Here is a 23597-nt window from a genome sequence, read left to right as displayed (position 1 = left end):
TGAGGGCATGACTGCCAATGGTGACTATTGCAATGGCTGCATAGAAGAAAAGTCATGATTTGTCAGAGGCAACCTGTCAACCCAAAGAGAATCAGAATAATAATTGAAGATTTGAACACCATTACAGTTGACTTGGCATTGTTCTGATTGGGAAGCAAACATCCATCTAAGGATTGTGGCTGTGCACCTTCTTAGCACAGCACTAATAACCAGATCAGACTGGTGAATGGGAAGGAAATAAAACTTGTAGAACTGACTGAAACATTTAACTGTGGCTGACTTCTCCAACTGGAGTGTTAAGTATTTATGTGAGTTGAGATTGTGAAATGCATGGTGGAAAGAAAACAATGTGAAATTATTTTCTCTTTTACCTTTAGGACGCCAGGGAAAATCAATCATTATGATGGAAAAATAAAAATCATTCACGTAACCTGCTGAAGTTGAAAAGCATTGTTCCCTGTGAGTATTTCATCCAGTCAAAAATGTGTAATCCTACTTTCAAGCCTTATTTGAACAGGCTGCGCTATGGTTAAATAAAGAAATAATCCATGTCTAGTCAGTAAAAAAAAACGCACTGCAGTCGAAATATTCAGTTGGAGATCATTGTACTCGACTCATTTAATCATTTTTTCTTGAGTTTTATTTAAGCAGTGTTTGTAAAAGCATAAGACAGAAAACAATTTAAACTGAAATATCTCTGAGCATCGGTAAAGAACAAAATGGTTGTATTCGCACAAATGTACAGTTTAATTCTGAGCACTGACAACATATTGCGTTTGGTACATTTTTGCCACAGGCAAGATAATTTACTGATTGATGATGCTATAACCTTGCTTTATAAAGACGACATTGAGAATTTGACCCGATCCCCTCCATGAGGTGACCTGGTCAATATCTCAACTCATGAGCTTCGGTTAATGGGGAAACAGGGTTTGAAGTTTGTTTGCAGCCAATTGGAAACCAGTTATGAATGATCTGGGTTCCACCTCCTGAGGATGTTGGTGTCCTGGAGGCTCACGAGTAGAGCTAAGTGCTAAATTCTGACGGTGAACATAAACTGTGACCTATTAAAATAGAAAACCGAAATTGTGATAAAGCAGAGTGAATGACAGAAAAGCAATCAGTTAGAAGAAAGACAATTTTTTTTATTTTGTTGAACTTTTTAAATCTTTGTTACAATCATAGGATTTGTATTAAAATAACTAAGCTTTTTTGTTCATTCGGGGATGGAGGTGTCGCTGGCTAGCCCAGCACTTATTGCCCAACCCTAATTGCCCTTGTTCAGAGGGCATTTAAGAGTCAACCACATTGCTGTGGGTCTGGAGTCATATATGTAGGCTGGACTAGGTAAGGACAGCTGATTTCCTTCCCTAAAGGACGTTAGCGAACCAGATGGTTTTTTTTTGCGACAATCGACAATGATTTCATGGTCATCATTAAACTTTTAATTCCAGATTTTTTTTATTGAATTCAAATTCCACCATCTGCCATGGGGGGATTTAAACCAGGGTCCCCAGAGCAGTACCTGGGTCTCTGGAATACCAGTCCAGTGACAATACCACTGTGCCTTCCTGGCATTTGTAAAACTGAACCTTGTTGATTAAGCACCAAAATGCGGGAGCTATGAACTTTGAAAATTAACCTTAAAATTCCTTGTCAAATAGTCTAATAAGCATATTTTATACTTGGATCAAGAATTTTACATGATGTGAATGAATGGAAAGTGTTTTTTTAAACATTACATCTGATCCACATACAATTCCAATGTACATTCGCCAGATGTCAATTTGTATTACAAACCTCTCAAGAGACTTGTTTCTCTATTCAAAAAATATACAACACAGAAATAAGCTATTCAATCCAACTACACTGTGTGGTTTATATTCCACATATGTCCGGTATTCACCTAATTATCTATCTCTATATTAGTCCTGATATGTTTACTAGTACAATGTACCAATTACACTGGTATTAAAAGGGTGAGGGGTGCAAGTGCTGTATATACCAGCTGGCCTCCTTATTGAAGTTCAGTATACCTGAACTGCAACCAGTAAACAGGTGAGTCAGTCACAAACCACAAGCCACAAACACAGATCACAGTTGTCTCTTTAGTCAGGCAGAAAGGATATGCAAATCCCCACTGCAGTGGGCTTAAACCAGGTGTAAAATCCCAAACATGCTACCCCATTGCAGAGGGGCTAAGCCAAACTGTAACATTCCATGTCACATAGAAGCCAGACCAGGCAAGGGTGGAAGATTCCCATGCCTGAAGGATGCTCGAAAACTATTTGAGGTTTTTAGTACAATCTGACGGCATACGTGGTTATTTTCTATCCTGGTTCCATTTCACATATAATTAAATTCATCGAACTCAAGTTCACAGATCTCCATGGTGAGATTTGAACACGTGGGTCGAGACCCCAGATGAATTTCCGGGTCCTGACACCATGTTGCATGACGTGAATTCTGTAGGCCTGACCAATTAGTAGTCAATGAGCGCATCCATTAAGGATGGTGGGCAGGCTCCTGAGGCTAGAGGGTGAATAGGAGGCCCTCTAGCAATGACACATCGGCAGCTTCATTGCCTGAGGTGGGAGCTGCGTGCGTGCTTGTGTGTGTGTTGTGGCTGGGCCTCATTGGAGAGTCCAAAAACCAACTGGAATACTCAACTTCTGCTGAGTAGCCTTAATGTAGGGCAAATAATTGGCCTAATGGGCCACCCTCTGCTTGTGGGTGGGTGTGACACAGCACCACTGCCCCCCACACCACCACCCCCACCTGCTCCTTCCAGAACCAAAATGGCCTAAATGCAGAACATGTTGTCAACCAGGCATGCCATTCCCTAATGCCAATTTTCAGGCCTTCCTGTCTCCAGGAATGGAAGATTCTGCCCATGATCATTAAGTTCCTAATTCAGCAATTGGCCGTTGCACGAATGTTAATGCCTCTGGGCTTGGGTAGGGGAAAAGGTATATACCATCTTATCCCAAGATGGCACCTCCAACAATGCAGCACTCCCCCAGCACTATATCAGCTATCAACTCTGATTGAGCCTAACTCTGACTCAAGGTCAACCTCATCTGAAGTCTAACAGGTCGACAAGAAGGTCAAATCTGTTCAAAATGAGACCCAAGTCAAAGGAACTTCTAAGGACTGGGAAATAGTTTGCAAGAAGTTGACTATATTTAGAAGTGAGAGTTGGCAACTTTTTACACTGTATATGTGGCCTTTTATCCAGTAGAATCACTGCGCCTTGTCTATCCAAGGAATAACTTTGAACTTGCTCTGTGGCTGTCATATTAAAATTCTAAGCCAGAATTGAGGTGAAATGTTTTGGCTTGTTCAAGCTCTTATGTAGCTGCTTGTAGAGCTTCCGAAAATATTGACTTTCCAGGTGAAAGGTTTTCCGCTGCTGGAAGTCTCTCCATCACCTCAAAACCTCTCTCCAGCAATTCAATTTTAACCAGGAGGATGTTTAAAATGCCACTTTTTTTTTTCTCCTGCTGCCCTGCTACCATTGAAGGAAATTTCCGGCTAGTTCTACAGTCTTCTCACACTCTGCGTGATGATACTGTTTAACAACAGAGTCGGAATCCAAGCACCAGCGAATGGAGCTGGGCACATACTGAGTCTGCAAGGCCAGCTGGCTGCTGTAACAGATGGGAGCTTCTTTCATTGTGAGTTGGCTGGAGAGTGGCAGCACATCAACACTTCAGAACACCTTCCTAATGAAAATAAATGTGGCAGTGACGGAACTGAGGCTGATCCACATCTGCAAGAAATGTTTCCTGTGCCACTCTATTCAATTTTTTGCCCGATGAATGTCATATTTATCTAGCGCATTGGATGAAACTTCAAACTTAATATCTGACTCTTGCGCATCAGCCATGCAATGTTAACTCAGAAGAATGATATTTCATCATTTGGAATAGTTTCTATTTCCACATTTAGAGCATTATGTGATGTTAGATTTCATGTGGACCTGGACATTGCGCTGTAGGATAATAACAAGCAAACGTTTTAACAATGCAAGAAGTGAGGAATAGGCTTCTGACAAAACTATAGCAAAAACATATTTTATTAGATTGACTGCGAGGGCAGTGGAGAAGGGGATAGTTAAGGTAGTGATAGGAAGGTATTTGCTGGTATTTTTAAAATTTATTCTATCATGAGATGTTGGCAACACTGGCAAGGCCAGCATTTCTTGTCATACCTAATTGCCCTTGAACTGAGAGGGTAGTTAAGAGTCAACCACAATGCTGTGGGTCTGGTGTTACATATAGGCCAGACCAGGTAAGGATGGCAGATTTCCTTCTCTAAAGGGCATGAGTGAACCAGATGGGTTTTTACAGCAATTGATAGTTTCCTGGTCACCATTACTGAGACTAGCTTTTCAATTCCAGATTTTATTAATTGAACTTGAATTTCATTAGCTGCCATGGTGGGATTTGAATCTGTATCCTCAGAGCATTAGCCTGGGTCTCTGGATTACTAATGACATTACCCCGATGCCACCATCTCTCTAATGTTAGCAGTAAGAGGGTCATTAAGGACTACATAGGGCTAGTGAGGGATTCTGCAGGCCAAGATATGACCAAAGGTTATCTGATTACCTTTCATCAGTCTTCACTACTGAGAATGATGCTGAGTTATCGATGTGGCAGCATAGGTTTGATGCTAAAACTGAGCATGTAGGAGTAGCTGCCGAGAAAGTACTCACTTAAAGTCAGGGCCCCTAAAGCAAATTGGGCCGTAGGCCTTAATGTATCAATCCATGGTGTTAAAAGAAATAAGGGCCATGTTATATAAACCACTACTCGTGTACTCAAGCAGCTCATTTCAGTCTTGGATTGTTGCCATCAACTGGGGGAAGAGATCTATGGTGCATCTGTATTTAAAATGGGCAATGTTAGATCCAGGAAACTATAGGCCTATTAGTTTATCTTTGGTTAAATTGTTAGAAGGGATGATTGGAGATGTGCTCTATGTTTATCTTCAAAGAGAAAGAACTATTAAGGAATCGCAGCATGTTTTGTGAAACAGTTTGTTACCAACTTAATTGAATCCGACAGGATCTATTTTGCGGACGTTGTTTTCACAATCTTTATTAAAAACCTGGATGACAGATTCTGGGAGCAATTTGCAAGTTCATAGAAGACAAAAACGTATGGCAGATGGATGAAAAACAAATAGTTTCTAGACATATTTAAATTTAGTGGAGGATTTGGTACCATGTCTGCCAGGTGCCTTTCAGTATAGACCAGTGTAACACAGCGCATTTGGTCAGGGCTTATTCACAGCATAAATAAACCATGTATGCTTACAGCTGAGTGGAAGAAAGAACCATGTGTTATAGTTCACGAATCAAGGAAAATCCATTTCCATTGTCGCCAAGCTTTTGCAAAAACAAATGAGGCTTTCTAATGTGGTATGGTCAATTAAATAAAAACCTAAAAGCACAATCCTTTCCTTGTACAAGATGACTTGGTTGCTGAAGAACACAATGAGAATGTGTTTGTGCCCAGTGTTGCTGGGTTAGTAGAGTCTAGTGATATAAGTCACTGGTCTCTTCACCTCATCATTGATAACTGTGCCTTCAGCTGATTAGGGCTTAAAGCTCTGGAGTTCTCTCCATAAACCTCTCCACTTACTACCTTCCTCTCCTTTGAGAAACTTCTTGAAATGTACCTCTTTTATAAAGCTTTTGGTCACCTGTCCTAATAACTCCTTATCTGACTCAATGTCAGCTTTTGGTTAATGATCCTGTTAAGTGTCTTGGAACATTTTACCACGTTAAAGACACAACGTAAATGCCAGCTGTTGATGTGGTCTCTTGGAACTTGCTTGATTGCCTTTGGGGTGTTGGCAAGGAATTTCCTATAGCTTTTTAGTCTCTCTTGCCTCGACAAGAGATTCTTAGCTCTTGTACGTGTTTCATAAGACTACCATTGATCTACCATTTTAATGGATGTTCACCTATTTATTTTAAGCAAGTTATTGTGTCTGTTAACGTAGTAAGAGATGAATACTCATAATTGTATAATATCTCACAGCATTAAGTGAAGACCGTAGCTAGAAATATTAATCAAATTTAAAGCAGAGGAAAATTGGACTGGGGAGGGCTAACACCAAATTGCCCTACATTGGGCTTGAAATATTTTCCCCTCAATATGCTGGAAAAAGAAATTCCAACTGCTGATACTTTGACTAGCTCTTTTTATTGACTGCAAAGAGTGGCATTGGGGAAATCACAGTACTACCACCTACAGCAAGACCAGAATAGGGGTCACAGTACTAGGTTTACAGGCATAGATAGAGTGCCAAATCTAGTGAAAGAGGGATGAGGCCTGATGGTGGCCACCTCTGCCTCTCTTCTGCTCTCCTACCATTGTTGACTGCAGGCTCCTTCAGGGCCACTTAAATTACCTTTCACGTATATCTCCATGAAGCTCCGCTAATTGTCATTGCCCTTCTTTCTCATACTGCAGTGATTGCCTTGCTGCAGTACCATAAGATTTTACAGTTCTGAGGTGGGGACTTCATGTAAAGATAATTGGCCTTGTCTCAGGAAAAATGGTCTGGGAGTGGGTGGGGGATGGAAGTCCATGACGCACATAAGCTAGTGATGCTGCCTCAAAGGAAAATCAAGCTCAACCTTTTAATTCCCTAAAATGTGTTTAGATTTAATATATTTGACATGTTTTAATGAAATTTTTTACATGTACTAACCATCTGGTTTGCCTTTCAGAGTCATGTAAACGTCTAAGTTTTGGTATAGATTGGAATCAAGTACTTCCTGCAATGAAGCCGAGGAAAGAGTGTCCCAAAATGTCGAATTGTGTGGTTCCTCTCGCCATCCTCATCGTTGTCCTTACACGGTCTTCATGGAGCAGCAAGGAATACGTCAACTTTCCAATCCAAAACCGGGAATGGACACTCAACCACTTGGCCGTTCATAGTATAACAGGGAATGTTTATGTTGGAGCTGTCAATTGGATTTACAAACTATCAAGCAATTTAACATTGTTATTGAAGCATAAAACTGGTCCAGAAGAGGACAACAAATCCTGTTATCCTCCGCTGATTGTTCAGCCTTGTAATGAGCCCCTAACAATGACTAACAATGTAAACAAATTGCTTCTTATTGATTACTCTGAGAACAGGTTGTTGGCCTGTGGGAGTCTCTTTCAGGGAGTCTGCAAGCTCCTGCGATTGGATGACCTCTTTATACTGGTAGAACCTTCACATAAGAAGGAACACTACTTATCTAGTGTTAATGAAACAGGGACAATGTATGGTGTAATTGTCTCATCGGAGGGATCGGACAGCAAGCTCTTTATTGGAACTGCGGTGGATGGCAAACAAGACTATTTTCCAACTATTTCCAGCCGGAAATTGCCACAGGATCCTGAATCTTCTGCTATGTTTGATTATGTGTTGCACAGTGACTTTGTTGCTTCCTTGATTAAAATTCCTTCGGACACCCTGGCAATGGTGTCTCACTTTGACATATTTTACATATATGGTTTTAGCAATGGAAATTTTGTATATTTCTTAACTGTGCAGCCAGAAACTGAAGGAGTTACTGGGTCAACAAATGATCAGTTCTACACCTCCAGAATTGTGCGATTATGCAAGGAAGATCCCAAATTTCATTCCTATGTTTCACTCCCTGTAGGTTGTGTAAAAAATGGAATCGAATATCGTCTTTTGCAAGCTGCATACTTGTCTAAACCTGGCAGTGTTTTGGCAAAATCTTTAAACATTTCTACAGATGATGATGTTTTGTTCACCATATTCTCCAAAGGTCAGAAGCAGTATAAGCATCCACCAGATGAGTCGGCACTCTGTGTGTTTGTTGTGAAATATATAAATCAGCAGATAAAGGACAGACTGCAGTCATGTTACCGTGGTGAAGGGAATCTGGAACTGAATTGGTTACTAGGAAAGGATGTCCGTTGTACACATGCGGTAGGTCTCCCTATTACCCCCTGTTGAAAGATTTCTATTACTAGCTCAAACTTTGTTTAAATGTCATGGAAAACCTGTTTGCTTTGCTCATCCAAACATTTGTACAACACCTTTCACAATCTCAGGTTGTCCCAAAGCAATTATAGCAAACAAATCACTTTTGTAGTATAGTTACCATTGTAAAGTAGGAAGCATGGCAGCTAATTTGCACACAGGTCACACAACAGCAGTATGATGATGACTAAATAATCTGTTTTTGTGATGTTGATTGAGGGATAAGTATTGGCTAGGACACTCAGGGGGACACCCCTGATATTCTTTGAATCATATGGGATCTTCTACATCCACCTGAAAGGATAAAGGAGTCCTAGGTTTAATGTCTCATCCAAAAGATGGTGCCTCCAGCAATGTAGCTTTCTCAGTGCTCAGTGTTAGCCTAAATTTTGTGCTAAAGTGTATTTCTAATCCAGATATGCTGCAGATGATATTGATCTAGGATAGATTTCTTTTTTTTAAAAAATGTATCATAGGTATAATATTAAATGGATTGAAACTGTTTTGTTGCACCTACATAAAAATTATATGTTGGTTGCCTTACTTGAGGGAAGTCAAGACTATGAAAGGTCCACTAATGTGATATTGGGGATTAAATTATGAAGTGTTTGATGAGGGGAAACTATTCCCATTGGTTGGTGGGTTGGTAACTGGAGGACATAAAAAAAATGAACAGGAGGTTAAATACTTTTTAAGCTTTAACAAGGGTTTACAAGGACATGGAACACCCTAGGTGGGGGAGGAGGGGTGGAATCTGTATCAAGCAGAATCCATAATAAACTTTTAAAAGAGAAACGGATAAATATTTTAAAAACAAAATTGAAAATGTATTTTGGAAAATGCAGGGAATGAAACTAAGTGGACAACTCTTTCAGAAGTTAAGTACAAGTGTGATGGGCTGAACAACCTGTATAATTCTTATACTGAACATGGACAAGGACCTTTTGTTCATTATTTCACTGAATATATTAGTAAATGTTCATGCGCAAACATTTTTAATGTTGCTGTCCTCTACCTCATTGAGTGTCTTTTGATTGCTTTGTCACTCCGCTGTGGCATGGAATGGTAGGACATAAATATGTGCTCATGTGTCACAGTAACTTCTCAATCTCATTAAGGTCATATCATGGTGAGGTGTTTATGTTAAATGGAGGTTAGGAGCTTCCTCGTAGGAAATTAGAGGATTTCCATTCACCTCTGTGGCTGATTGCAAAGTGAGCTGGCAAAGGTTTGACAGTAAGTCATCTGCCTGCCTTTGTAACAAAGGAATGGTGGCATGTATGTGCTTATCTGGAGTGAGGAGGGGGTGTAGTAGGGTCAAAAAGGAAGTTTTATTTATATACAGGGTGTCAAATCCAGCTGCCTGAAAACCAAACATTTTTATTAGCTGTCATGCATGAATTTTAATTCTTAATAAATGAGTAAAATAACTTACTAGCTTGTTGAGTTAGGTGCTGCACTGGTGTGGTGGTGTGGTGGACTAGTAATTGGCTTTGTGCACCAGTCGCTTCATCCGCTGAGTGGTCCGAGCAACCCTTGACCCCACCTGACCTGGCTCTGCCCAAACTGCCCAATGCGAAAACCGGAACGACCTGAAATCCGGCATGGACTCAGCCCTGAGGTTGCTGGTTTGGAGACACTGCGCCTGTATATCCCTACATCACTTTTCTTTGCACCAGCAACAAATAGCATTTTGCAGTATCGGACCAGGTTTAACAAAAAAAGTAAGCAGTTGGCCCACCCCTGAATCTGTCGCGAATAGTTCAATTTTATGCTTTCAACTCAACTGCATGGAACAGTGCTGCGAATCCTGGCTGATAATACTGGGTTAAGGTATGAAGTTCATATTTATCCTACATGAGTTATGCTTACTTAGCTGGAAGTAATTTTACTTCAAATTAGCAATCCTTAGTTCCATCAGAGTCTAATGTAGCTTCTATTATACACTTCAGTTACAGAACTATGATGCTGTGCTATGAGTTTTTTGTATTGGACATGGGCATTGCTGGAAATGCTGGCATTGCCCATCCCCAGTTGCCCTGGTACAATTGTGTGGCCATTTTAGAGGACAGTTAAGAGTCAACCATGTTGATATTGGACTGCAGTCACACACAGGCCAGATTGGGTAAGGGCAAAAAACATTAGTGAACCAGCTGAGTGTTTATGACCATCCAGCAGCTCCACAGACACTTTTGTTGATACCAATTTTTTTTTCCCCCCAAATATTTGGAATGGAATTCAAATTCTTAAACAGCCTTGGTGAGATTTGAACTTTTTGTTCTCTGGATAATTAGTCCAGGAATCTAAATTACTAGTCCAGTGACATAACCACTACACCAGCAAATCCCTAAATTAATTTACTGAATCTGATGTCCTTTTAGAACATTAAAATACTTAATCTCAGCAAGTATATTTGTATTCTGAGCCCTGAAGCATCTTAGAATTTGGTAGTTTAACTTTTTCCTATTCTTTCATGGGATGTGAGCGTGGCCAGCAATTGTCACCATCCCTAATTGCTCTGTCTGCAAACATTGTACTAGTTTCATCCCTGAACCTTGTTTACCTACATGTGGCTAGCTGCACTGTCCCTACTTAGCTGCATTCTCTGGTGGTTGAAGAGGTTAATCACTGTGTACGCATGGCTCTGTGTGTGTGCGTGCCCAAAAAAATTGCTACTCAGACACATTTATCCCTTTTATCTCATTTTGGGCAAAATAAAAAACAGTCATAGCCATATTAGTAGTCACTATTTAGACCTTTGCTGGAAATTGATCTAAATCAAACATCGCTGTTCATTTGTAGATCCCAACATGTACTTATACACCAGCAGGCAACACTTAAAACAAGTGCTTACCAATAGTGATGATCTGAGGAGCCAGCTACCTCTAAATATGCAATCAACAAAAAAATTAAACCCGGCAATGCTCTTGATCACAATGTGCTTTTAGCCCTCTACTTATTTCTCCAAAATCACTTGATAAGCTGGGTGTGAACGTGGCCTGTGATGATCTGTTACTTGCTCCTTCTCTTGAGGAATTTGCTTGTTGCACCCCCAGCATTGTTGAGATTGAATGGTTGCTGAGATTGAGTACTTGCTGTGCTTCAAATGTGAAGTTATGTCCTATCATTTCATGAGACAGCATATTGTAACATCAGTGTACTGTATCATTCCACTGACCTCACAAAGGATATCTTCCTCTAAATTTTTCACAGAAAATCAATTGAGAGCAAATCTTCAGTGTATCCTATTTAGTGGGTGCCTCATGAATGAATTATTGCAACCTGAGACCTTGTTTTCTTACTTACAGCCAGTCCCAATTGACGATGACTTTTGTGGTTTGGATATAAACCAACCCCTTGGGGGATCTGTGCTTGTGGAAGGCATTACAGTTTTCACAGAGGATAGGGACCGAATGACATCTGTGGCATCCTATGTCTACAATGATCACTCTGTGGTTTTCGTAGGAACTAAGAGTGGGAGACTTAAAAAGGTAAAGTAGAATCTCAACTTTCAGCTGTGGTGCTACTCACTGGTCAGGACAAGTCAAGAGTGCTTCAATATAGCAGGCGTTTTTTTTAAAAAGTTGATTATCTCAAGCTGCCAAAAATTCATCATACTGGAACTTCTCTTGTTTCATAATGAGCAGAATGTGATTTGATATTCATAGGCAAGTTTCTATTTAATTAAAGACAGTTCAACCAGCGATCAATACAGCGCAATAATAAATTAACAGTGATTATCTGAGGAGTGTGTACACCGATGACCCTGTCAGTTGGATAAAACTGAGAAGAAATGGCTCAGTCTAAAAAATGAGATATTTTTATTAAAGATTCAACACTGAAAATCTATTCTCTTTGCAGATGCTACCTGACCTGTTGTGTGGGATTATACACTTTAGAAAGCCTGGTGCAATCACCGTTGACTTATTTTGACACATTGAGTCAGTAAATATTTCCCTGCAGAATACATTTATTTTTCATACAAGTGTTAAATGTGAAATGTTCACATCTACAGTGTCTCCACAAGGGTCCCTATATAAATCTCCACGTCATTCTACAAATATTCCCCAATGAAGTGAATCTCCTTAACTCACTTCTGTGATCAAAAATTCTTTTAAATGTGATTATTATCGATTATGAATAGTGCTTCAGCATAGTTACCTTCTGCTTTCTCTTTTTTTAATTTTTGACTGGCTTAAACTTGTGCAAGATGTTCAGAAACTTTCTTTGGAATTTTTCAGATTGCAATGAAGCAACACACATGGGGATATAATGTGTGGATTCACGTGCTCCTTATATTTGTGGCTGTGTTTTATTCCAGAGTTATAGAATGAGCAAAATCTAAGCGTAAAATCTGTATTTGTCCAACAGTAAATTCCACTCATTTTGTGCTAGCTTCTCAATATGAGCAGCAGATAAGCTTTGGTAATTAGTTAGAAGCTGCTGCAACTGGAATGAAGACAAACATTTTTACTTTGAATTACAGGTCACTTTGATCTTCATCCCATCTTGTATTCACCCCCTCTCCTTTTTCTCCCCCTCCCTGCCTGGTTATAAAACTGTGCCAGTCTACAGTAAACAGTTATTTGGCAAGAAATTCAAAGGCTTGAAAAAAATATTTCCATCACCGGTGTAAGATCTACAATTTGAATGAAGTTTGTTATGTGTATGAAATAATGAGGAGGTTTGTATGGCCAGCATTTGAATGCTTTGCACCAGTGGCAGAAGCCATTGCACCTTTTAAGGGAAAATTGGTTAAATACTCGATGCCAAGGAAGATCCAGAGTAATGGGTAGAGGATAGGACAGATTTTGCACTACACTGGCAAAGGACCTGCACAGGTGTGATGAGTTGAACTGCCTCTATCTGTGTTCCTGTGGTTCTACATTCAGCTATTTAGCGATATTCTTGGTCATTTGCAGTAAATTAATCTCTGGATAAGATGCATCATGAAATGTTTCACAGTTTGGCTAAGAGCCGAAGACGTGTCTACTTAAAGAAAAATGCACTGATCTTTCTCTTTGCAGGAACAGGAGTAGGCGGTTTAGCCTCTCGAGCCTGTTCCACCATTCAATGAGATCATGGCTGATCTGAAGCCTAACTCCGTATACCCGCTTTCGTCCATGTAGTTTTGGTAAATAAAAAACCATCAATTGCTGATTCAAACTTGACAATTGACCCAGCATCAACATTCTTTGGCAGAGGATAATTCCAAACTTGGACCACCCTTTGCATTTAAAAATGTTTCCTAACCTCACTCCTCAAAGGTTTGGCTCTAATTTTTAGGCTACGTCCCCTAATCCATAATACCCCAACCGGTGGAAATAATGTGATATCTACCCTGTCAATTCCACTTAATATGTTGAAAAGTTTGATCGTCACTTCCCCTTAACCATCTTCTAAATTACTGGGATTTGTAATTTCTTCTTGTAATTAATGTTTAGTAGAACTTTGTCCTCTCAAATAACCATTATATCTAGGCCATCAATTAACTGTGTAACTTTCAAATGGTTTTATATGGTGCAAAATGTCATTACCCTAAGACGTACTTAATTTACACGTCATCTATTGTGATGCTCGATTGCAATAAGTTTTAAATCTATTCTTGTGATGTAGGCAATGCTGGCAAGGACATAATTATTGCACATCCCTCATTGCGTTGAGCCAAGAATGGTGAGCTTTTTTCTTGGTGCTAAAGGCTCTTGCCTTTGGCATTCAGCTCCTGTATTCACTTCTTCATACAAAGGGTAGTGAAAATCTGGAACTCACCCTTCCATAAGGCTGTGCAAGCTGGGTGAATTAATATCTTCAACATTGAGATCAATAGTTATGATAATTATACGTCTACAACTATATAGTTACATAGGGCCTCCAGTGTATGTTTCTGCATGGATTTGAAGGTACCACAATAATCTACCGGAATGTGCACTGCCAATATGTTTAGTGCTGCGACCCAAGAATGGACATGAATCCTTCAAATAATTTAGTCATAAAATAGCGTATTTTGAGAGGGGATAATGGGCATCAATACAGGATTTTTTTTAAAGAATGATCTTGTAGCATTAACATAGTCACACACATTCATTCAGCAATGGTTTTTTAATGCAGTACACACTGTCTGATGCTGGGGAGAGCATTTTAAGAACCAGGCAGCAGTGTTTGGCAAAACTGAACCCCAAGACACAGTGTGATTCTTTTATTTGGAGAACACGGAACAAAATATATTTTTCCAGTTGAATGCAGGCACCACTATACAAGACTGTCTAATAGAACAAGGTTCATCCATGGCTAGATCCGTTTTTCTGGTTCTAAATTTGTGATTGTGGTAAATGGGCTCCGGTTCAACAAGAGAAAACTCACCCTTGTGCCTTTCTTTCCCTCGGGATGTCCCGAAATGCTTCAGACCCGAAGAACTACTTTTGAAATATAGCAATGTGGGGAATGTAGTGTAGGGAAATATGATAGCCAATTCAAGCATGGCAAGCTCCCACAAATGCTAATTAAATAATTGACCGCCTAATCTGTAGGTGATGTTGTTTGTAAAATAAACATTATCCAGCACACCTTTTCTTCAGGTAATACCTTTGGATCTTTTCCATCCACTCGAGGGTAGATGGGCCTCAATTTAACATCTGATCTGAAAGGCAGTGTCTCTGACAATGCAGCACTCCCTTGATAGTGCACTGAAGTGTTAGCCAAGTCACAGGAATAGGGTAATGTGTGACTTGAAACAAATATCAGCTGTCCTTTGCCTGTTAGGCAATATATTTTTGTAGTTCTCTACTCTGCACACGCACCTGCCTGATGGGGAGTGGTATGTGCTGGGGTGGGTGTGCGGTTGTGCTGCAATCCTGTAGCTGCCCTCCCCATTCCCAACTACTTTAGCTTGCCTATCCTGAGGCGTGGCATGGGATGGCCAGCAGCCCATCACAAACCACCCCCCCCCCACCACCCCCCGCCAATGAAAATGCTGTCTTTCCTGGTACCTTCTCCTGAGGTGGGTGGGCTGTGCCAGGAATTTTTCTGACTCCCGCTACCCGCCTTGAGGATGAAAATCCAGCCGAGAGTCTTTTGGCAAAGGAGTATTTTAAATAGAAAGAGATGAACATTGTTGGAAAAGTTTCAATCTTTTTTAATACTCTCTGGCCGTCTGGAACTGATTTGGATCATATTATTGTCTGCTCGAAAAAGATTGTAGTCTCACCAGCCACGTGGATTGGTATCCAATTAGTAAAAACAGTCAAATCTGTTGGCCTCCAGCATTATTTCCCAATTGTGTAATAGTGCAAGCCAATCCCAGGCAACACCAGAACCTTAACCTCTTCACTGACATCCTGTGTTTAGTGGTAAATCCGCCCTGTTAAATTCTGTTGTGCCTACCATTGCCAACGGAACTCTCACCAACCCTCACCTGAGTGCACCCCTCTGCCGCACCTTACTATTTTGTATGTGTGATACTGCTTTGGGAAAATCCCCTAATGTCGTGGAACAGTTTTGTTACAACTCAAATCCAAATTTTAAAAATAGGTGAGTATATTTTGTGAATTGTGTAATGGACCATATCTAGCAATTCTTTGACTGATTTCTAGTGAGAAATGACCAAAAATACTGAGTGTTCAGTTTCTGGGTTTGATATACTTGCAGCAAAATTGCCTAAAGACTAGTAATCTTGATAGTTTAAGAAAATCCATGGACCTTTTGTAAATATAAAAGTCATTCGAGTCCATTATGTGGAGGTTCATGACCTTGATATTTCTGCTTCACAAGCTTGACTTTTTTACTTTCAGTTTTTTGTATTTCTCGCTCTTGAATTTAGCCACATTTTGATTTTCTGACATCTCCTCCTCCTTAATTTAGTATCACTTTACTTTAGATACTTTGTAGCCAAGACCTAGAGAACCACACTGGTTAATTGAAGTGTGGTAAGTACTGAAAGGTTCTTGTGATAGAACAGCCACTACATTGAAGCCTGACAATTTAGGTCTCTGAAATGTCAAAAATATGTTGGGTATCAAATAGACAGTGCTCTATTCTTTTATGATTGTATTTCAAACTAGGTAGGGCATTAATCTTTTACCTCAGTGAAAAGTTGTCAGCTATTATTTCCCTGTCAGAGGCACTTTATCTTTCTTTTCCTGTATGGTTAATGGAAGCATAGTTTCTGTTTCTCTTCCCATAAAAACCTCACTTAATCCCCTATATAGAGGTGAGTGGGTGCATAATTCAAAGCTATGTCCTTTTACAAAGTGTCAAAACAATTTTCCAAGCATCAAGATTTGCAAGACTTGCATGCTGGCTTTTGATTGAACTATAGAAACTAAGTTTGTGCAGTGAGTATTAAAAAGGTGAAATCTGAGTTAACTAGGTTTTCAGTGGGTTTATCTTCCATGATAGCCATGATGTGCTCAAGTATCTTTAGTCTTATTAACCTTCTGCTCTCTTTGTTTATAGTCAGCAGGTTTCTCCTTTTTGATCGTATATATCTGCACTTTCTCCATTTGTGTCAAGGCTTTCAACATTTCTTTTCTTCCTTTCTGTACCCTCTCCATGTTGCAGTGCTTACTAGGCTCTTGTATTTTGGGCCTTGAGACATTGCGTATCTCATGCTGGTTCTTAATGTATCTTTTCTATACACAAATGAGCTTCTTATCCATCATTTTGTCCTTGCATCTCAGCTCCATCTTGCATCCAGATGGTAGTTCTACATTGCTGAATGAATGTGTAAATGACTATAAAACATTACACAAATATTGCAAAGTCTTGTAAATTACTATTCAATTATCATATAAAAAAACTATTCTACAGGTCGTTAATTACACCATACACTGATATTTTAAAAATTCAGGTTGCATCCTACTATTTTAGAAAGATCACTGCCTAGCTTGAAGAAAAACGTATATTGAAAAAAACGAGTAGTTCAAAAAGATCACCTGGATGAGATGTTTCCTATGTTGGAACAATAAATAACAAGGTTTTAAAAGTCAGTCTCTGCCTCTCACCGCATGGGCAGTCAGTAGGATTTATAGTTGGAGCCATTCATCTTTCAATAGATGTCTAGTGATTACGAATAGAACAGTCCCATTGACCCATTCTGATGATTATAAATTAATTTTATGAACAAAAAAAAATTGTTCCCTATCTTTGAAATGGCAAACCAGTTTGGAAACTTGGTACTAAAAGGGTCAACTTTTTTTTTTCCATGAACGACCTTGTTTGTAAGGGCAAAACTCTTGTTTCCTTTGGAGGAGATGCAGATGAAAGGGTTAAAGTAATAGTTGGTCTTTATGGTAGTTTATATTATCTCAGCGACCTTTTAGAAGTGCCCCCAGTGGAATCCAGAAAGCATGTCCTTTTAACAAACCACGACTTCCTCCAATAGGTTCACACGCTTTTCAAAGCCTTAGAATTCATGGATGGAGCAATCCCCTGAGAAATTGCAAACTGGCCAAGTGTTTGGGCCACATTCCTTCATGCCATTGTCATCTGTTTATTAGGAAAACGGCATCTGAGTCGGCTGCACGAAAGCCACAACATAGTGAATAAGGTAAGCTTTCTGTTTGCCAGCAAAGAGCATCAGTCAGAAGCATAGTGTGTACTAACATATGGAATCACTCCAAGGAGCCATTCTTGGTCCAAGTTTTTTTTTATTCAGCCAGAAGCATAAGGCTGGACAAATGAATGTGCCCATCCAATAGAATTGGGAGGCTATTTTTGTGAGGCATTATTGCTATGTCAGTGTGCAGACTTTGATAGACTTAAAACTTTTAGTGCTTCCTAAATCTGGTTTGCAAAAGCCTCCAGCAACATAAGGCAAACCTACATACAAAGGCTAGAAATGGATTTCTGCCTTGATGTGAAATAACTTCCATTCTAATAGACTTACTGATAAGTTAGAAGATACCAGGCAAATGAAATGTGCTGTTAGTAGTGACTCCAATTGCTTATTTTCCCTGTAGTCTGAAATTCCTCTTCTGCATTGATTTAAACCTTGATGTTGGGCAGTGCTAGATAAGTATATTAAGCTTAGCCATGCAAATTTACTCAGGCTGCCTTTCAGGATAAGAGTGATGCGAATAATTCCACACATTTTTTTTTAAAAAAGAAATACATGGGGCGAGTGGCCCTTTCCCATGTTTAACATAATTAAACAGGCAATCACGTTTTTTATTAGTATGTTTAAATAGTGCTGCGACCTTCAAAATAATTGAATATTAGAATTGAATTGACCAGACCATGGTCATGTTAGTTTTAAAATATCTAAAAGCTCTGTTCACCAAAGCCCTTACTTTGGGAACAAGAGAGAGCACTAAAAGACCAAAGAAACAAACGAGACTTAACTGAAAGCCTGATGTGAATTGAGTGGAAGGCACTTTGGGCTTGGCAATCATCTGGCCCTATAAGTTGGCTTCATTCCCAGAGTAACTGTGAAGATTTAATGTTTGTTTTCTTTTTTTTAATGAGTCCCTGTGGATTTGTGAGCTGGACTTTTGAGGAGATGGGTCAGCAACAAAGCGCTCACTGGCCTGACCTGACCTCTGCATAACAAGCAGCATAACACAGACAGCAATTTTTTTTATTATCTTGTAAAATCTTTTGTGTTTCAGGATCATGTTCTTTGTCTCTTGTAATGCAGCACAGCCATCTTCCAAAGTGAAGAAATCATTTTCAAATTCCTTCACGTTTTTGACATTTCCTGGAGCAAATATTGCACAGTTTAGATGAGCAGCCATAGGCGGTCTGCTTTCCTATTCAACTGACTTTTAAGTTTCCAAGTTCAATAAGGCCTGACTCATTTTCCTTTTGGATATTGTTTAAAGTTTCGGGCAGTTTGCAGTCAGCTAGGTTTGTGCTTCATTCCTGCTAGACATGGGAGTGGGGAGAGAGAGTCCAAAGTTGTTTCTGTGCCCATATTGTGTTGTGGTGAAAAAGAAGAAATAACAAAGTGATAAAATCTTTCATACTGCTGTCTGCCACTTAATGAAGCTTTTTATAAAATTGGCCGTGGGATGTTAATCCTGCAAATGCAATTTTTTGAAGAAGCTAATGGTTAACTATTTTCAGCCCAGGCATTAACTTGGTAGAACAGTGATGTGGCAGAGCAAACTGGTGGCTTGTTGCATTTCATTTATGTTTAATGGACAGCAGGACATTGCCAAATTATAAACACTAATTGACGAATCATGTCACCAGACATAATGGTCAGCAGTGTTCTTTGACCCAGTTATTGACATTTTGTTCATCAGAAACCTACTGAGATCATTGCAAGAAAATAACATTAGCACAAAGGTGTATATTTAGTATTTCATTTTATTGTTTTAACAACTGCATTACAACTCCCTGCCAGTATAAATAATATGGCCCAATGCTTATCTCTGATTTAACTGTATGCTTAGTGCAATAATGCCTTGATGGCATTTTGAATTGGACCAGGCTTTGGACATCTCTATGGTACTCACCATCCTCATTTTAAGCTAGGAACGCAAGTAGAGGACTTGGCCATTTGGTCCATTGACCTTACTGTCATTTATTTAGTCTCCGTTTAGTTTTCATTCCACCCTCTTTCTCCATATCCGTTGATCCTTTAAAAGAAAGAACTTTCACTTATATAGTTATTTTGGCGATTTCAACACTTCCCAGGATGCCTTTGAAGTATTGTTACTGTCGTAATATAGGGAAATAAAACATATATTGTGCATTAGCCATGGTATCCTCACTGCAGGTCTTGAACACAAAAAATCAAGCTGACACTCCCATCAGTACTGAGGGGAATGCTGTACTGTTAGAAGTGCTGTTCTTTGGATGAGATATTAAACCAAGGCCCTGTCTGCTGTCTCAGGTGGACATAAAAAATCCCATGACACTGTTTCAAATAACACGGGAGTTCCCTCGCCCTGGCTAATATTTATCACCTAGGTTATCTGGTCAATATCACATTGCTATTTGTGGGGTCTTGCTGTGCATAAATTGGCTGCCACATTTCCTATATTACAACAATGGCACGACACTTCAAAAGTGTTTCATTGTCTTTGGAATGTCCTGTCATCGTGCAAGTCTTTTTTCTTTTAGCAGCCAATTTTCACACAGCAAGATCCCACAAAGAGTAAAGCAAAAAATAACTAGATAGATGTTGGTCAGAGCATGGTGAAAACTCTCCTTACTGCTCTTCGAGTAGTAACATGGTATCTTTTATATCAGCCTAAGAATGCAGACCAATGTCTCATTCGAATGGTAGCACCCCTAACATCCCTTGAGCACTGCATTGAACCATCAGCTTGGTTTAGATGCCCAAGTCTTTGTGAGGAGTGGCTTGAACCTGAAATCTTCCAATTTTGGGTTAGTGCCACTACTTTAGCAACTTATTTATTTGGAAACGTGTTACAATGTAGCAAACAGTTTTGAAGAACAGTCAGAAGTCCAGATAACTGCGACTTGAAAATGTGTTTTTCTTTTTAACGAATTAACCTTGCCATTGCGTTACAGCTTGTTAAGTACACTTAGGTTTCTATTAAATATAATGGACTAGATTTTGTGCTCACCAGTGATGCAACAAGGAGTGTTTGCTGCTCCTCTTGATAAAAGCTGTCCACAAGGATCTAGCAATCTCTGATGTGGGTGTCCCCTTTCCCATTGTCAGTTTAAATCTGTTGAAGGGCATCTCCAGGCATCCAGTGATGTCATCTAGCAGGTTAAGCAACTCATCGCTTTGAAGAATTCTCTCAAGAGCAAACCAGGAAGTAAAAACCACTGAATCCCTACACTTTTAATTTTGTTTTACAGATAGTGGAATGAATGAGTGGGATATACATATAGGATTAAGGGAGAAGTTAAAAAGTATTATGAACAAACTTTTGAAACATTTTATTTTTTAAATGTGATATTTTTCATCGTAGAAATTGGACATTCCAACAATATAAAATTCGCCTTTCAAGGCCAGTATGGCTGTTTAGCAGCAAGTTTGAACTTGATGCACTGTTTAAAAAAGAACCCAGTTGTACCTAATTCAAACATATGCAACTTTTTCAAGGGGTTTTCCAGCAAAATTAATAGGGTAAAAGTTGAAGTTTTCATCAGTTCAGTGATTTCTAATTGATTGCAGGCTGGGACACTTCAACAGGCGCACCCTATGGAGGGAAGCATTGAATTACTGACAACAACTTCTGGACGTCCATGTTTAATTGGGCATATGCAGACTCCAGAAATTACTGTCAGTTTCAGAAGAGTAATGATGGCAAACACAGACCGTTTTCCTGTCAATGCTGTCACAAAACCTGGGCCATTGTACACAGTCGCTCTCTTGAGATATTTGAAAAGACATTTCTTTGACCATGCTGTGAGAATTTGCACTGTAGATTTCTGTAACACTTGGTGAAAGGTACAGGTGATTGCTTTCATTTGCTGTGTTCAGAGGTCCAGGATCAAATGGTGATATGAGCAAATTAGGTGAAATATCCTTGTGTGTGACAAGGACTAGGATGTTACAATATTATTTATCTCAATGTACTTGTTTCCTCTCTCTACCCCAGGAACTTATATTGTGTAAGGTTACTGCTTGTTTCTTGAAACTGTCCTTTTATACTGCATGTTGTGCTACAAGACCAGTGTCTTGCCAATGAAGTCAATAGTGGACTTAATTTGATGGGAATGTATTCTTTTTATTCATTCATGGGATGTGGGTATCACTGCTAGGCCAGTATTCATTATCCATTCCTAATTGCCCTTGAGACGGTGGTGGTGAGCTGCCTTCTTGAACTGCTGCAGTCCAGGTGGGTTAGGAACATCCGCAACGCTGTTAGAAAGGGAGTTCCAGGATTTTGACCCAGTGACAGTAAAGGAATGGCGATATAGTTCCAAGTCAGGATCATGTGTGGCATGGAAGGGAACGTGGAGGTGGTGGTGGTCGCATGCATCTGCTGCCCTTTTACTTCTAGGTGGTAGAGGTCGTGGGCTTGGGAAGTGCTATGAAGAAGCCTTGGTGAAGTGCTGCGGTGCATCTTGTAGATGGTACACATTGCTGCCACTGTGCATTGGTGATGGAGGGAGTGAATGTTGGAAGTGGTGGATGAGGTGCCAGTTATGCAGGCTGCTTTGGCCTAGATGGTACCAAGCTTCTTGTTTGTTGGAGCTGCACACATGCAGGTAAATGGAGATTATTCCATCACACTCCTGACTTGTGCCTTATAGATGGTGGACAGGCTTTGGGGAGACAGGAGGTGAGTTACTCACCGCAAGGTTCCTAGCCTCTGATCTCTTGTAGCCACAGTGTTTATATGACTAGTCCAGTTCAGTTTCTGGTCAACGGTAACCCCAGGATGTTATTAGTTATATTGGGAACATAGCGTCATCACCCCTGAATTTAATTAGGTAATTTATATATTTCAGCCATTCAGCAATCATTCTTGTTTCTAGTAAGTTTTCCTGCGTTTCAGAGACAGCTCCATAACTGAAGTATCAGTCTGAGAGCGCAAGGTATATTTTAAGTTTCCGTTGTAAGGCACCAAGTATGAAATCATCGATAAAAGTACTTTGGTGTCTTACCCACTTAGGTTTCTGTTTCTATGGGGTGCGGGGTGGGAAAGCAGACCTTTATATTTACTTAAAAAATTAAGTGCAAGCTCTGCTTGTTGGCCTTTGAAGCTGCTGAGATCGTTGATATAAAAGAAGCTTGCAGGATTGTCCTGTAAAAACCATGTTGGTATTCAGAGCCTGCATGGAGGGGCCATGGATTCAGAGGGTTTTGGCAAATAAATTGGTTCTAATTCAGAGCAGTGTGGCTAGCCATGTTTTCAAAGGATGGATCTGCATTCAGAGACTGAACATTTGAAGAATGAAAAGCATATCTAACATTCACTGCTTGGAGACCAAAACCACGTTGACACAAACTTCTTGAATAGCTGTTTGAATGATTGAATGACACACGCTGTGTTTAAAGCTGCCCTGCATTGCAAAGCTACTTGGAGTGGACTCAGGAGGGCTGATTTTAACCCCTGCCTGCCCAGGAGGAATAGTGAGGACTGAGCATATACTGAGGTGGTGGGGGAAGAGGAGAACATACAGTGTTAGCATGCAGGTGCAGCAAGTAATTAAGAAGGCAAATGGAATTTTGGCCTGTATTGCTGGGGGTTGGAGTTTAAAAATAGGGAAGTCTTGTTACAACTGGTGAGGCTGCACCTGGAGTACTGTGTACAGTTTTGGTCTCTGTATTTAAGAAATGATATACTGGAATTGGAGACCATTCAAAGGAGGTTCACTAGACTGATTCCTGGGATGAAGGGGCTGACTTACCAAGAACGGCTAAACAGGTTAGACCTTTATTCATTAGAGTTTAGAAGAATGAGGGGTGATCTTATTGAAATGTACAAGATTCTGAGAGGGCTTGACAGGATAGGTGTTGAGGAGATGATTCCACCATTGGGGCAATCTCAAACTAGGGGACATAGTTACAGAATAAGGGCGCACTCATTTAAAACTGAGATGCGAAGGAATTTCGTCTTAGGGTAGTGAATGTTTGGAATTCTCTACCCCAGAGAGTTGTGGAGGCTAAATCACTGAAAGCATTTAAAGAGGAGGTAGGT

The 23597-nt window shown here is 39.9% G+C and overlaps 1 protein-coding gene across 2 annotated transcripts in view; it reads left to right on the top strand.

Annotated features, from left to right (window-relative positions):
• Window positions 1–377: 377 nt before the first annotated feature.
• LOC144683516 (plexin-A2-like) overlaps window positions 378–23597 on the top strand; it is a 393900-nt gene continuing 370680 nt past the window's right edge. Inside the window, exons 1-3 of one of the 2 annotated variants that reach the window (XM_078546585.1) lie at window positions 378–459; window positions 6749–7971; window positions 11334–11516. In XM_078546585.1, the coding sequence (XP_078402711.1) occupies window positions 6802–7971; window positions 11334–11516 (1353 nt within the window). In that variant the 5' untranslated portion in view covers window positions 378–459; window positions 6749–6801. Of the gene's footprint in view, window positions 460–1223; window positions 1348–6748; window positions 7972–11333; window positions 11517–23597 lie in introns of those variants that run through there. The other variant, XM_078546586.1, reaches the window with a different exon arrangement.

Source organism: Cetorhinus maximus, chromosome 8 (assembly GCF_964194155.1).
Source record: "Cetorhinus maximus chromosome 8, sCetMax3.hap1.1, whole genome shotgun sequence".
Taxonomy (NCBI): domain Eukaryota; kingdom Metazoa; phylum Chordata; class Chondrichthyes; order Lamniformes; family Cetorhinidae; genus Cetorhinus; species Cetorhinus maximus.
This window is presented reverse-complemented; position numbering and strand designations above follow the sequence as displayed.